The 16,269-nt window shown below is 34.5% G+C and overlaps 3 protein-coding genes, 1 long non-coding RNA gene, 1 other non-coding gene and 1 pseudogene across 6 annotated transcripts; 4 read left to right on the top strand and 2 right to left on the bottom strand.

The window, feature by feature from the left end:
• Window positions 1-246: 246 nt before the first annotated feature.
• Window positions 247-1,427, top strand: PM22 (seed maturation protein PM22). The gene is made up of 2 exons (NM_001251006.1): window positions 247-471; window positions 1,016-1,427. The coding sequence occupies exons 1-2, from the start codon at window positions 266-268 to the stop codon at window positions 1,266-1,268; spliced, it is 459 nt and encodes a 152-aa protein (NP_001237935.1). The 5' UTR covers window positions 247-265; the 3' UTR covers window positions 1,269-1,427.
• Window positions 1,428-1,577: 150 nt separating this feature from the next.
• On the top strand, window positions 1,578-2,816 carry LOC100810139 (3-methyl-2-oxobutanoate hydroxymethyltransferase 2, mitochondrial-like; annotated as a pseudogene).
• Window positions 2,817-5,664: 2,848 nt separating this feature from the next.
• Window positions 5,665-9,233, top strand: LOC121173765 (uncharacterized). The gene is made up of 3 exons (XR_005889121.1): window positions 5,665-5,898; window positions 6,186-6,948; window positions 7,700-9,233. It is a non-coding gene; the product is annotated as an uncharacterized lncRNA (long non-coding RNA).
• Window positions 8,155-8,345, bottom strand: MIR5375 (microRNA MIR5375). The gene has a single exon (NR_048850.2). It is a non-coding gene; the product is annotated as a microRNA MIR5375 (primary transcript).
• A 1,033-nt stretch (window positions 9,234-10,266) lies between the features above and the next one.
• LOC100801965 (uncharacterized) lies at window positions 10,267-13,247 on the bottom strand. Of its 2 annotated transcripts, none has more exons than XM_006598862.4 (5): window positions 12,831-13,247; window positions 11,279-11,388; window positions 11,016-11,082; window positions 10,660-10,711; window positions 10,267-10,563 (listed from the first exon to the last, which is right to left on the bottom strand). In XM_006598862.4, exons 1-5 carry the CDS (start codon window positions 13,147-13,149, stop codon window positions 10,440-10,442), a joined length of 672 nt encoding a protein of 223 aa, XP_006598925.1. In that variant the 5' UTR covers window positions 13,150-13,247; the 3' UTR covers window positions 10,267-10,439. The 2 variants fall into 2 exon arrangements, with proteins under 2 accessions (XP_006598925.1, XP_003548624.1); XM_003548576.5 differs by having other exon boundaries at window positions 11,279-11,433; window positions 12,831-13,242.
• A 1,600-nt stretch (window positions 13,248-14,847) lies between these two features.
• Window positions 14,848-15,766, top strand: LOC100799820 (late embryogenesis abundant protein). The gene has a single exon (NM_001317505.2). It carries the CDS (start codon window positions 14,910-14,912, stop codon window positions 15,567-15,569), a length of 660 nt encoding a protein of 219 aa, NP_001304434.2. The 5' UTR covers window positions 14,848-14,909; the 3' UTR covers window positions 15,570-15,766.
• Window positions 15,767-16,269: the final 503 nt, after the last annotated feature.

Below are 16,269 nucleotides of genomic sequence, written 5' to 3'. Positions count from 1 at the left end.
AATTGTCATTCAATATGTTATTACTTCTCGTTCTCTCTCGATCCTACGTGAGTGATGATCATTGCCAAAAGGGAGGACACGTGCGACACGTATCATCACGTGTCGGTATGCGAGAGGCGACGGTGAACACGTGTGAGGAGCAGCATCCTCGTATTGACATAGTTGGATACAAGGGTTTCGTTTTCCTCTTGCTATAAATGCAGTGTTCATCTTTTACGTTGTTCGCAGTGGCAGTGTTCTTCATAGTTCAGTGTGTCGTTTAAAAATGTCGCAGTTGCTGGATAAAGCCAAGAACTTCGTGTCGGAGAAGGTAAATGATATGGCCAAGCCGGAGGCGAGTGTCACTGACGTGGACTTCAAGCGCGTGAGCAAAGATAATGTCGAGTACTTGGCCAAGGTCTCTGTTCGTAACCCTTATTCAACTTCCATACCCATTTGTGAGATCAACTACTCTTTCAAAAGCGCATCCAGGTACCCTTTCTCACTGCTACAACTTCTAAATGTTGATTCTTGTTATTTTTTCCAGAACAAAAGTACTCTATTTTTTGAGATTTTCAAATATTTCATACATTAATAATAGAGTATATAAAGTTATATTAAATTGAACTAAGCACTAAAGATTCTGAATATATTAATAAAAAAAATAATATTGTGATACAACGTCTATTTAAATAGAACTGAGAGTTCGATTTTTTAAAAGAATTATTAAGAAAATATTTATTGGGGAGATCATAAGAAAATTTTTAAAAATTATTTCAAAAAATGTAATTTTATGCATTTTAATAAAAGAAAATCTTTAATTTTTCAATGACTTAATCAATCTTCTACTAAAAATCAGCTAGCACTGAAATCGATCCTACTAAAGATTAGTCATAGGTGAAACTATACTAGTAAACATTTTGAATTTATATGGTAAAAAATAAAATGAATGCATGCATGTTTAGCCGGCAACGTACGCAATCTTTGATGTTTTGCTATAATATAAACTTGATGTTTTTGTGTTGTGTGGTGAAAGGGAGATAGCATCAGGGAAAATTCCAGACCCAGGATCGTTGAAGGCAAAGGACACAACAATGGTGGATGTGCCAGTTAAGGTTCCATACAGCATATTGATGAGCTTGGCAAAGGACATTGGTGCTGACTGGGACATAGACTATCAATTGGATCTTGGTCTGGTTATTGATGTTCCTGTCATTGGCATCTTCACCATTCCTCTCTCTCAGAAAGGAGAGATCAAGCTACCAACCCTCTCTACCATGTTCGCCTAATCGCATCCACAAAGCTTAGGATAAAATAAATGCATTGCACACTCCATGATCGATGTGCATGTTTTACTTTTATGTAAATTTTGGACCGTTTTAGTTCTACCTTTTGTTATTCGTGTATGCTCTCTAAAACTATACATGGCTTTCGTAGTAGTAGTATTACTTATCATAGTTGTGAAGAACATGTTTTAGGATGTCCATCCATATACTATAATGGATAATAAATTCCAATAATAGACTACAAATTCCAAAACAAAACTTACCTCATGTATAATAATTTGATTGATTTTCAAAATAAATATTTTAAAAATTATGATTAAACGAATATTTTTACATTATTACAAATTCTTAAAGAATAATCAAAAAAATTATTATTTTATGTATATTTACAAATTCTTAAAGAAGCACCGCGCCTCCCAGCCCATCACCATGGTCACCGCCTACGACTACCCCGCCGTGGTGCACCTCGAGACCGCCGGCGTCGACATCTGTCTCGTCGGCGACTCTGCGGCGATGGTGGTCCACGGCCACCACACCACGCTCCCCATCACGCTCGAGGAGATGCTCGTCCACTGTCGTGCCGGGGCGCGTGGAGCCAAGACGCCGCTTCTCGTTGGGGACTTGGCTTTTGGGATCTACGAGTCCAGCTCCAATCAGGTCATGCTCGTGCGTCTTTGGTGTCTGTGTTTAATTGTTTCACTCGTTGGTTAATGGTTTTTAAGACTTCACCAAAAAGAAAAAAAATGGTTCCTCACATGTTTGAATAAACTTCTCCGGAGGCACTTGTAGAGAAGAAAATTAAAAGAAAAAATGAAATAAATTTTTCATAAATTATTAGCTTAGTTTATGTATAAATTTAAAAAAAAATAGCTTTTTTTTTTCACCATCAAATGCCTTGGATCAATTATGTGGGTTGTTCCAGCTTGGTGGGAGAACTTTACTGGCTATAGTGGTCCTAACCGAATCAAATAGTATTGCCTTTGGTAAAAGATATGTGGTATAAGAAAAAAAAAAAAAAAATTAGAAGTTAAAATGACAGAATTTCTACACGTTAGCTTATGCAGCAACTATTAACGTATGCAGAAGTTCATTTCATTGATTTCCTTCTCGGGAAGTTTATTCAAATAGACTTTTTAATTGTTGTTGTTTTGATTTTAAGTAGGTGGTGGATACTGTGGTTCGTATATTGAAAGAAGGGGGAATGGATGCCATAAAACTGGAGGGAGGGTCTCCTTCGAGAATTGTTGCGGCAAAGGCTATTGTTGAGTGGAATTGCTGTCATGGGCCATGTAGGCCTTACTTCCCAGGCCATTAGTGTTTTTGGAGGGTTTAGACCACAAGGAAAGAATGTTGCCAGTGCTGTCAAGGTGTGCCTTCATGCGTCTATATGGGGTTTGAGTGATTAATTTATTGCAGCCCTGAGACTAAAAGGAATGAGTTTGTGTAGGTTGTAGAGACAGCGTGGCCTTTGCAAGAAGCAGGGTGCTTTTTTGTTGTTCTAGAGTGTGCCTGCACCTGGAGTATAATTATGAGATGAAGTTTCACATCAAATATAAGTAAAAAGGTTCAGCATCATATTATAAGTGAGATCATATTATAAGTGAGAAGAAGATCCATAAATTTAAATCTTAAGGGTTTGGTTAAAGGAAAAGAAAAAAATTTCTTATTTGATTTCATTGTTCATGCATGTGCTTGTTATGCTACAACACCTCCACCATTGCAAAGGTATTTCTAGCATAACCTTGTTTTCTCTTTCAAACATTATGGATTTCATTACTAATCTTGAGATGATGTATTCTTTTTTAGTTTACTCCAAAATTTTGTAAGCAATATGACGAGTAGATGTCATAGAAAGTTTTGAAATGGAGGGATTAGAAACACATAAGGTGATAAGGTCATCTAGATTTTAGATATTAAAGTTTGTGATAAGTGTTATTTTTTTATTGCTTATTAGTTATTACTAATATATTATTATTTTTAGTTATAAAAAATTATAAAGAGACAAGAGTTCGATTCAAAATTAATGTTACCAACAACAACGATAAATGACAATATTAAATTGATGTTACTAACAACGATAAAGGACAATACAAAATCTGGAAAAAAAAATTAATAAATTGGTAGGCTGGGGGATGGTCCACAAGCTAGCTTGAAACGGGTTGGGTTAAGAAAGGTAGCCTGTTTTATTTAACGGGGTGAGTCGAGCTGGCCCGTTTATGACATACCAAAACAGGTCGGATTAGGCCGTATTAACAACTTTAACAAATGGGTAATCAAGCCACAAACAATAAAATTAAGTATGGAAAAAAATAATAAAAAAGTAATATTTATAAATAGATACGAAGAAAAAATTACATAGCAATTGACTATTAAGCTTCCAGCAAAAAGGATTTTAGCCTAATATTATCGTGACAGATTTTACAATTGTAAAAGGATAATTGATCGAAAAAGGAAATAGAGGAAAAGAATAACTCCTAATTATTATTTTTGTTACTTGTGGTCTTTGATTAGCTGTATCATTTCTCTCTCCCTCTTTCTTTTTTATAGGTGCTGGCACACCATTTGGGTCAAGTGTGATTGCAGTGCTTAGCGAGTATGACGGTAATCTCGCGTTCAGCACGTGATTCGCACTAAACGTCCCTTCATAATCTTGGTCCAGACTTCTTTATACTTACTGATGCTAAGCAACTGGGTCGCGCTGAGCAAATATCTTCATATCTTCAATTTTTTTTTCTTTGGGCTTTATTTTGTTTTTTTCTCCGTCAATTATTCACCAACATGATAAAGTCACAAGTTTTAGCACTTTCTTTTTTCTCTTCAATTTTCTTTTTTTCGCATACATTTAAACATGTTCATAAAACTACCTTTGCACATGTAACAAAGAACCTCTCTGCACTGGGAATGTAAGGGTAAGAAAAAAATTATGTGAAACACACGTATTTGACAAAGCACTTATACAGAGACAATTCTCCTGATTCTTGTGCAGATTTCCGAGTCTGCACGAAGTGTATCAGATCTTCAACTCAGATATAGCTCACTAATACAAGAGATATGGCATGGCTCACTGCTGATCCCAGACTTATGCTTCAGTAATTTGCACTTCTTGACCGTGGACGAGTGCCAATTTTTATCAGATGCAGTGCCACCCTTCAATTTAATTCCTTTATTATCTAAACTGGAAATGTTGAATGTTCGAAACTGTGATTCTGTGAAAACCATATTTGATGTGAAATATATAACACAAGACAGAATAATGACAAATCTGGAGAATGTTTGGAACGAAGATCCTAATGGAATTCTAATCATGCAACTTCTACAACAAGTATGTGTTCATAAATGTGAAAGCCTTACAAGTGTGTTTCCCGCATCAGTAGCCAAAGATCTTGTGAAACTTGAAGATCTAGTTGTGGAAGACTGTGAGGGATTGATGGCAATTGTTGCAGAGGATAATGCAGATCCAACAGGAGCAAATCTAGAGCTTACGTTCCCACATCATTGAAACTATGTGATTTGCCCAAATTCAAGTATAATGGTATATGTTGCTTTCAGGACGCAACAACAATTTGAGGTTTGGGCTTTATTCTCATTGTCAATTACATAGATTCTTACACACCCAATTGTACTTCATATATCATGTGTTAAAGTTGCTCAAATCCTTATAAACAATCTCCCTCCAACCATCTAAAATATTTTTCATTATTTTCTTCTCCGTATATAGGAATCACTTCAAAACCCTTCCTATTGATCTCATTCATCAAATTTTCCATCTTACAATTTCAAACTTAATGATAGCCATACATACAAGCATGGTTTCCAAGTTAAATTTTAGGCTAAATTTTGGTCCTATTCTATATTTAAGTAATAATATTTAAAAATACCAGTATTAATTATATAATAAAAAATTAATATAAAATTAAATATATTGATATTAATAATATAATACATATTTTATATAAAAGTGAAAATAATATTATAGTAAAATTATTTATAATATTATCATTTTTATAATTTAATTTCCTATATTTTTACTTTGTGGATATTTTGGTTTCCATGCATCCTTGCTCGTATAAGAGCATTCGAGCTTTAGGTTAGTTAAAATTTTACACACATATATAAATTGATTTTGTTGAGTAAAGAATTCTCCTGTCTTGGGAATTTTGAAACCAAACAGGGAATCTCTTTTTCAAAGTGATTTCTCATTATTTTCATAAATAATTATTTTTAATATTACTTTAGAAAAGAAGCAGATAGGTAGCAATAAACATTTCATTTATATATTGAAGAAATATCTTTACACCCGAAAAAAAAAGTGAGGATCACTTTTTGTTCCCCGTTATTTGATTTATTTTGTGTACCCGCGTGCAAAGCATTCTCATTTCTCTTGCTTTTTTAGTCGTTATTGGTTTTCCCAAGACTAGTGCACCATCCATAATCCTTAAACTAAGTTTAGCTTTTTATTATAAAACTAATAAATAAAAAAAGCAAAACTTAATATAAGTTTATCTTACCAACATATATCTCAGCTTTCCTTAGCACTTGCTCTTTTAATCAAATTCAGTTTATTCCTTACGGTTTGGAATTGTGACATGACAAATCACAACTTACGATCAAATCCAATTCGAAGAACAGTGAGGTTTGTATTTGTTCCTTTGTTCATAGCTTATATCAATCTATATTGACCCATTTATTAATTTGTTTGTTTTATTTAAGAAATGTCGTCACTCATATAATGATGAAATATATACCAAGTGGATGTTTGGATCTTTCAACAAATATGAATTTACAAATATTACAAAGTTACAGAAAAAAATTACATCTTAATTAAGCCACAATTTGTAGCTTTTTTGACGGAAAAAAAAGCTACAAATAGCTCTTTGATAAATTTCATTTCATCCAATAATGAGTTTTACGTGGCAGCAGCTTCAGAACGAGAGAAATATTCATCAGAAAAAGAGGAGATAGATGCATATAAAGAGCAAAAGAAGTGGGAAAATAGAGTGCTTACTGGTGAAGTATTAAGAGCTTTCCTCATTCTTAGTTTGATGATGATTCGTTTTCTAGTCTCATTTCTGTGCACATTGAAGGGTGTAAAAAACTATACAAGATTTTCCCGAGTCACATGGAAAGGATGGTTTGAAAGTCTGGAAAGCTTGAAGGTTTTTGAATGTTGGTCAGTGGAAGTGATTTTTAAAATCAAAGATTCTCAGCAAATAGATGCATCTGCTGGGATAGACACAAATTTGTGGTTGATTCTTGTAGACAACCTCCCAAAACTGAAGCAAGTGTGGAGCACAGATCCAAAAGGAATTCTTAACTTCAAAAATCTGCCTAGTATAGTGGTTTCTTGTTGTCATAAACCAAGGGATGTCTTTCCAGCTTCTGTGGCCAAAGACGTTCAAAAGCTTGAATGCATGTCGGTACAGTTTTGCCAGTGAATGGCAGAAATTGTTGCCTGTGAAGATGGATCAGAAACAAATCATGAACCATTAGTGTTTCCTGAATTAGTAGTGATCATATTAAATTACCTAAACATCAAGGGTTTCTATGGGGGCAGGCATAGTATAGAGTGTCCAAAATTGAAGGGTTGGTAGTGGACAGGTGTAATAAGAAGCTGAAAATATTCCCCACAGAAACCAATGAAACCACATATGAAGAAGAAAAACCAGTTTTCTCAGCTGAAAAGGTAAAGAATTTTCATTCCATCACTGTCATAGACCTCAAGAAAAAACAAAATGATAGAACTTCTAGAATTCATGATTAATTACGTGTCCCCCCAACCCCTCCTTGTTTAAAAAACAAAATCTAAACCCCACATTGTGGTTTACAAATTTTTACAATCTTATCTGGAATTTAACTTACTGTAGTATAACTATAAAGCACTGTTAAGAGCATTTCTTAGTCTTGGTAGATAGGACCAAAGTGTATGTAACAACTAAGTAGTAATAGAAGCTGTGGCGTAAGGAACCATAGCCAAGACAGAGAAAATGCAATTGCTATCTAACTAGCTTAGTTGGAAAGGCGTAAGAATTGGAAATGCTATTTGCACTGATGCTGTATATATCGTTCCATGTCATATTTGCTTATTTGTCTTCTACCTATTAGTCTTAGAAGTAATTGAGATGTTTGTCTTATATATAAGGTTAAACATGCTTTTCAGCTAATAAAAAATTAAAAAACCAGTTAAAATGCTTTTTCAAACATAACCTAATGCCTATTTAGATATACATGTGACATCGAAGAACAAAAACCATAAACGAAAAAATCACAGTATTGTTAATTTGTTCATAAAAACGTAAACTGCAAAAAGCAAACCAAAAAGCCTAAAATCAAATAATTGGAACGGGATGCTGAATCAGGGATAACTGGATAAGCTTACAATATAAAGTAACTTCCTTCTTTGTGGTATTTACTTTATTTCGTTTTTCTCTAGGCAGTCTCCAACTTGGAGCATATGGATATTGACTTGTCGGTTGGCTTCTCTGCAAAATGCCAAATCTAGAAAAGTTACACTTGTTTAACTCTGGACATTTGCTTGAAGAGTGGTCAGTGCCATGTCTAGGAACCCTATTAGAGCTGAAGGAATTGGAATTGTGGGATTCGGAGATAAAGGATCTATGATTTGAACGATACCCAGTTCTACAGAGACTAGAGTATTTGCATTTATCACTGCTACAAATTGATCAATTTAGCTCCTCCTTCGGTATCATTAACTTACTTGACATATTTGGAAGTACAGGTTTGTACTGAATTGAAGAATTTAATGGCATCCTCAACAGCCAAAAGTCTGATTCAACTTAAGACCACGAAGGTAATCCGATGTGATGAAGTAAAGGAAATAGTAACCAATGAGGGAAATGAAGACGACGACGACCAAGTGATCATCGAAATTGTATTTAGCAAATTAATTACTATAGAAGTACTTGTGGAGCTATCAAACCTCACAAGTTTTTGCAGTTACAAAAACTGTGAATTCAGATTCCCATCATAAGAATATTGATTCTGAGAAACTGCCCCAAGATGGAAAGGAGAGTTGCACAAGAGCTCCACAAGTACTTCTATAGTAATCAATTTGCTAAATACAAGTTCGATGATCACTTGGTCGTCGTCATCTTCATTTCCCTCATTGGTTACTATTTCCTTTACTTCATCACATCGGATTACCTTCATGGTCTTAAGTTGAATCAGACTTTTGGCTGTTGAGGATGCCATTAAATTCCTCAATTCAGTACAAACCTGTACTTCCAAATATGTCAAGTAAGTTAATGATACCGAAGGAGGAGCTAAATTGATCAATTTGTAGCAGTGATAAGCACAAATACTCTAGTCTCTGTAGAACTGGGTATCGTTCAAATCCTAGATCCTTTATCTTTGAATCCCACAATTCCAATTCCTTCAGCTCTAATACGGTTCCTAGACATGGCACTGACCACTCTTCAAGCTGATATGGCATGGCTCACTGATCATCCCTGACTTGTGCTTCAGTAACTTGCACTGGCTGTGATAGGAAGGAGAAGATGCAGCAGGCTCGAAGGAGAGGCCCAAAAGGAAGATCATTTCCCCAAGATACCTCAAGGATTTTGTCTAACAGAAATGGTTGGTATCTGCTGAGCTGCCTCGATATGATTGGAGAGGATGCTTGGTTATTGTCTGCCACCATCATTCTGTTACACCATGTCTGCTGCAATTCTGTTATTGCATTTCTGTTATGATAGAATAGTAGCATTTCAGCATCTTATAGCCTGTTTATAAATAGCTATGAACAATGTAATAAGGCAGACCAGTTAATACAAACCTTTATTCCTCCTTCTTATGTTCTGGAGGTGCCTAAGCCTCGAATGCTAGGTTTCCATTCCCATTTCCTTCTGTGCTCTTAACAGGCTGACTGTGGACGGATGCCAATTTTTATCAGATGTAGTGCTACCCTTCAATTTACTTCTTAACTAAATTGAAAACATTGAAAGTTTGAAACTGTGATTATGTGAAAACCATATTTGATGTGAAACGTGTAACACAAATTATGGGGCAAACCATCTTCCCCCTCCCTTTTGCCCTGAAGAAATTGACTTTATCGAAGCTTCCAAATCTGGAGAATGTTTTGAATGAAGATCCTAATGGAATTCTAACCATGCAACTTCTACAAAAAGCATCCGTTGACAATTGCAAATGCCTTACAAGTGTGTTTCCTGCATCAGTAGCCAAAGATCTTGTAAAACTTGAAAATCTAGTTGTGCAACACTGAGGGATTGATATCAATTGTTGCAGTGCAGACCCAAAAGAAACAAATCTTGAGCATACGTTCCCCTGTCTGAAGTCATTGATACTATGTGATCTGCCAAGGTTAAAGTATTTTTTGCAGTGTGACATGATGAAGACCATTGCTTTACAGCTTCATCCTTGCTGCAGGATCTGGACCTGTGCCTGCAAAAAATTACTAAATTGTTAAATTGTTTTACATTGTGACAAAAAGTATGTTAAATTGTTTTATTTTTATTTTTACAAGGTTAAAAAAATTACTAAATCTAGCTTTGATTCATGAGAATATTTCGTGTAAAGATTAAGTTTAATTTTGAAAAAAGAGTTTATTGCTTCTATAATTGAAATCACACTTTTTTTTCTTCTTCCTTATTATTATAAAACAAACATATTTGTTTTTATAATTTGTCTAGGCTGATGATGAGTTTAATAATAAATTTGATGATGACTTTGGTGATGAGTTTGATGAAGATGAAGATAAATAAAGTGTCCTTGTTTTACAATGTTTGTTCGTGTGTGTTTTTAAAATTTTAAAAAAAAGAATACGTGTTGTTCTACTGAGTTGATGATGAAATACATTGTTCTATTCTACGTATTATGTAATGTGTCAAGTGATAAACAGTCATCAAGAACAAAGATGAGGTAACGTATCACTAAGTATTTGTATTGACTATTTGACTATTGTTTTATGCACGGACAAAAATACAAAAATAAAAAATGTTGTAAGTTATGTTTGCAGAAACAAAAATAAAAAATATTTGTTATGTTTTTTTACTCTTATTGATCCAAAATATATAAGGAATATCCTAATTGATCCTTCGTCCATGTAATTTGCAGCACGAGATCTTCATAAGCTTACATCAAGCATCCAATATTTCAAAGCTATATATATTGTTGACACCATCACAGAACTATTGTAATTTAAAGCTTCATCTGCACTGCTTTCAACCACCTATTCACATAATCTTTTAAGCCAAATCCACGACTAGGCCTTAGAATTTGCTTGAACAATGCCTTTTTGGGAACATTCCAGTGCTCCACATGCCTGAAATTTTTTCATAGATATTTATATTTAGATCATTGCCAAAATGATCACTGAAAGGTAGAAACATGTGCCTTCACAATTGACATTTGTTGTCACCTGCATACTTTTCCCGATCGTGCATCAAAATAGTATTCTGTGTATCCAGTTGCTGCAGCATATAACAACATGGTCAAATTGAATTGCATATAGTATGAATTATGCTGTTTTGTCACTGTTAAATGAGCATTTTTCCAAAGACAACTAATTGCAACTAATTCTATTAGGATACAGACTCTGTTTATTAGAACTTGCACAATAGTATAAAAAACAGAAGAAACCAGAAGGATCCGGTGAAATGAAATGCAGATAAAACGTACAAAAAAATATATTTATAGTAATATGAGATCAGCAAGGAAATTTTGGCCTTCCACAGTTCAATTAATAGAATATACACTGATAGGCTCGAAATGTACCAGAAAGAATGGGCCTCCAAGGAAAGGACAAGATACAGTTGAATCGCCAATGTCCAATTCCTTTGTCCTGTCATGGAACCATATGTATAAAAACACTATAAGCATTTTGTAGAAAGAGTAATAAGAAATATGAAAATTTTAAATTTTGAGTTTCTAAATGCAGATGTGTATTAGAAAGCAAATGCAATGAGCTCTTGACTAGGACTACTACTTGCAAAACTAAATTTAGGAAAGGAATAAAGTGGTATCAAAAGTTTCCTCACTTCAAAATCTTCCCACTTCATCAGCTTCATGTTTGACTTCTCCAGAAGGGATCCAAAATTAGTGCAGTTCCTTTTGAATCGCTGAAGCCCTTTAAATGAGCCTGCTGGGTCTGCAAATTCACAATCCTCTTCATAAGCATTTAATGTCAGATCTCCTGATGATTGAGAAGAACAGATTAACCACGTGAACCGTCTGCAATATAATCAAATGACTAACTAGAAGATACCAATTGGTATTTGGTTGATTTTATGTCAGTCATTATATGGAAAGCAAATAATTTGGAGGTTATCCTGTATGAAAGAACATACTATGGTACTGGAAGTACCAGAAGGGTATGCCCCTTTTCTGTTTAGTAATTCCTATACCCTAAACCTCCACACCCCACTGATAAGTTTTGAGTGTAGTGTTTATATAATTAGATACGTGATATATAAGACTAGCAGTGATACTGATAATCTCTCTGTCTGTAGCAAGAAAGTTTATCAAACATTGAAGATACATAAGGATTAAGGAAATTCGGATGCTTTTCCCTTCATCAATTCCAATCGAGTTGATTAAAAGAAGCCAAGGTTACATAGAAGAGTTCAATTTTATAAGGAGGGCTTTAGTAAAAACTCATAACACTGGGGAACAATTGTTGTAAAAGAAAATGAGGGATTGTACAAAAGAGTTTATCAACCAATCAGGATCGACCTAAGGTAAAGTAACTAAAACTCAAACTTTAAATCTATCAAAAAAAATATTGACTATTAAATTTTATGAAGCAAAAAGGCCACATGTGTTGACATAAAGGCCCAATGTATAACCTTCTCATTTAGGATCTATTTTGTAGAGATGATAAAGAGGAGAGGAATAGGCTGGATAGAAATTAAAAATATGAGGAAAAATAGGTGAAAATTAAATGCGTTTGGTTGAAGAGAAGCATAAAAGAGATGAGGAAAGATAGAAAGATGAACACAAATTGGTGAGAAATAATACATTAAGTCTCACCATTTTTAAAATTATCTCCACCTTCCATCCATCCATCCCCCCTAATTTCTCACTGACCAAACACAGGTTAAAGTAAAAAAGTACTCAGAAAAAAACAACTCTTAATTTACATACCAACATAATATATATATATATATATATAGAGGAGGGAGATCAGTTAGATTACTCAAGAGTATTCAATGACCAACAATCACTCATAATCTCAATAAAATTTGTGCTTACCACACAGGCTTAAGACTTCAGGTTAAAGATTTGCCAATCAAACGTGTTGAGAATTCAAACGTGAAGCAGAGTTGAATGAAGAAAACTTAGATTGAAAAGGAATAACTGGTCCATTATGATTTAATAACTTAAGGTTTTGGCTTACGACGTAATGTCACAATTTCACATTAAGCCTACAAATCTACTCCAGAGTTTTGGGGTCCCCTGACCTATAAAAACAAATCTACAATTCATAAAACCTATCATCATTCATGATGCATCAAATTTATCTCTCTTATGAATGAAAGGAAAGAAATTGGAATCGACCCAGAAAAACTAAGCAAATGGGCATAGCAAAACCTGTGACAAAATAGGATCTTTCAAAGTCTTGTTTGATAGTGTCCACAACCGCAGCACGATCAATGGTCTGAAGAAGCCTCTGAGGAGGAACTTCCTCATTAGATGGTGAACGGAAAACGGACGCTGCAATGCCAAGAAGCTCGGAACTATACCATGCAAGCTTGAGAATTGCATTGTTCTGTGATTCCGACTCTTTGTTCGGATTAGTTCCACTGCATCGAAACCTGTGGATTCTAAGGTGCTGCTTGTGTTGTTTCGGAGGAAAAATCAAAGTGCTATGGTGACTTATGTTGATTGAAGTAGTGGCAGTTAATGCCATGACACAACACAACACAAGACAGTGTGAGAGAATCAAAGTGGCAGTTGCTAGTTGTTACCTGCGGTTTGTTTAAATATCTAAGCTTCAAACTAATGATAGCCACAAAAAAACACGACAAAGGAGTTTTCTTTTTCTTTTTTTTTCTGATCGCAGGGATCCCCAACCAAGCACTGCTCCAAGTTAAATTTTAATTATTTTTATCAACTAGTATTTTAGTATGTAAAATAAAATACCCAAAATATATGGTTGAGCCTCAAGCCCTAAACATGTTGGTGTGTGTATATATAAAAATCCTGTTTAGATGAATTTTTTTTAACTTGTAGAAAAAAAAATATTTTTTATAAGCTAAAATTAACTTAGATGAGTATATAATCTACAATTTAGCATCAGGAAACTCTATATATTTTTTATTTTTTTTACCTAAACTCGTAACATATGCCAGGTTGAATATGACTTGGGCCTATAACAATTCGTACAAACAGGCCATTCCAACGACCACTAAAGAAAATTAAAAATGGTTATACTAAAAGTTATCCTTATAATAATAGTTAAAGTTAAAAAATATTTAAAATATAATAATAATAATAATTATTATTATTATTATTAAATTTTTATCATAGTTTTTAATGAAAAATTTTATTTAGTGTTTTAAATTATTATTTAAATTTTCTTTCTTTTAATATATATATATATATATATATTATTTCTTTCAAATAAAAAAATTGCATATTATTTAAGAGGAAGATGGCTAAACGAAATTAAAAAATAATGAAAAAAAGTCAAGTTCTCACATTCCCAAAGTATGAGGTAACTAGTTAGAATTATTTTCTCTATGCTACTCTCAGAGGAGTATTAGACACTTCATCTAACTTGTATTACAAATGAGAATGGCCCCAAAAACCTATTGGAAAATATCCAAGTCTCACATCGGCTGCCTCAATCCTTGGAGTGCGGCTTATATATCTGTTGGGCAACTTCACTTAATACCAACTGGTTTTAAGATGAAATCTAACATGGTATCAGAGCAGGCTCTAACCCTGGGACCTCGCACCCACCATTTGTGGTTCACACACCAAGCATTGGAAAATACTCAAGTCCCACATGGACTGCCTCAATCCTTGGAGCGCGGCTTATAAATCTAACAAAACCTACATCACAAAGCACGATATTTTCTCTTTAACTATTTCTATACTTTGGTATGGCTTTATAACTGTAGTGTTCGAAATTCCTGTATGCTCTAAATAAACAAAAATTTAGGGATATTTGTTCAACTTTGGTATTTTCATCTCTCTCTTCTTTTCCTCTTTCACTCTGTGGAGTATATACACGCTTAACAAGTGTCAAAATATGTTTGCTTACCTGTTTACTCAAAGACAAGATGCATATAAATGCCAAGTTCCTAATATATCTTTTTACTTACAGTGTAAAATTAAATATTTTTTACTAATATAGTATTTGAGTATGAAAGGAGTCCCGGTGAAGCATAGAAAATTGAAGCGGTTGGGGAAGGTTAGTCAAAGCGTTAGAATTTCCACACTTCAACAAACGAATTCTTGAACTTGTTGCTGTGTAAAGTAAGTCAGGCAAGTTTTAAGGAACATGGGCCACAGCCACAGTCCTACCTGCTACCTGCATCGTCACACATTCACAATTCCTTAGACTTAGTCATAAATAAACCAAAGCAAAGCAAAACAGAACAACACACACAATTTCTGTTTTCCAAAAACTTGCCCAAAAACTCCAAATTTCCCAAGCCAGCCATGCTAGAGACGGAGCAAGCAAGACCATTAGCCCCATCAATAGAGCGCCAAAGCAGCGATGAGGATAACACCACTCCACACCCTCAAACACAAGGCCACAAAAAACTCATCAAACGTTGTGCTTGCCCATTAATCTCTTTACTTCTCATAGCAATAGTGATCATAGTTTTAATCTTCACAGTATTTCGTGTCAAGGACCCCGTGATCACAATGAACAGCATCAAGATCACAAAGCTCCAACTTGTCAACACCATGTCACAACAACCCGGGGCCAACATGTCCTTAGTCGCTGACGTGTCGGTGAAGAACCCTAACGTTGCATCCTTTAGGTATAGCAACACCACCACGAGTTTGTACTACCATGGTGTCATTGTGGGGGAGGCTAGAGGACCACCTGGGAGGGCCAAGGCCAGAAGAACATTGAGGATGAATGTCACAATTGATGTCATCACCGCTCGCGTCATTTCTAGCCCGGATTTTGTGACGGATTTAGGTTCCGGGTTGTTGACTATGAGCAGCTTCTCTAGAGTTCCTGGGCAGGTCAAGATCTTGAACTTGATTAAGAGACATGTTGTTGTGAAAATGAATTGCACCACCACTTTTAATATTTCCACACAGGCGATTAAGGAGCAAAGTTGTAAGCGGAAGGTTAAACTTTAGTGATCATGTGTTGGGTTTCGTTTTTAATTTCTTTCCCCCACTTGTATCATCATCCATCGGAAATACTATATTAGATTATTGGTGTACTATATTAGTTTAGTTTCCTTGAATATATTTGCAAAATTATTGTACCAAAAATAATGAGATTTTTCCTTTGTTTGTCTGTTGTTCAGTTTCTAAATTCTTCGGATGCTTTGTTTTGTTTATCTTTCTTCCCTCAAGAAAAATAGTATTATTTTTCCAGAGAGAAATCTTTGGCGCATATTTTCTAATATTCTTTTTTTTATTGTGAAAATAATTAAAGTGAAACCTAAGCCAAATTTTGTATCTTTAAAAAGTGTTTAGTCAATAATATCAATGTATTTAAAAATGTATAGACAGTGGTAATATATATTTTTCTTTTTTTTGAACTTGTGGGTGGAGGCTGCATTATTGTAGTAATTGATGAGTGTCTACTTTCTTCTAAGCAAAAGTCAAATTGATGCAAAATCCCTCTTTTTGGGGTGCCTAATTGTTTGAAGAGTCGTGACTTCATTTCATATCAAAACGAACACAATTAATTTGCGTGTGAAAAGGTTAGTTGTTTTAGTTTGAAGGTACACAACATGTTTTATTTTATTTTGAGTAGTCTCGTGTTCCATCATCTTTAGCAAAGGGGATGAAATAAAATGAGAAAATGTACGAATCAGTTGTGGTGTAA

Source organism: Glycine max, chromosome 16 (genome assembly GCF_000004515.6).
Source record: "Glycine max cultivar Williams 82 chromosome 16, Glycine_max_v4.0, whole genome shotgun sequence".
Taxonomy (NCBI): domain Eukaryota; kingdom Viridiplantae; phylum Streptophyta; class Magnoliopsida; order Fabales; family Fabaceae; genus Glycine; species Glycine max.
The sequence above is the reverse complement of the archived record's forward strand: the minus strand, read 5'-3'. Positions and strand labels throughout refer to the sequence as shown.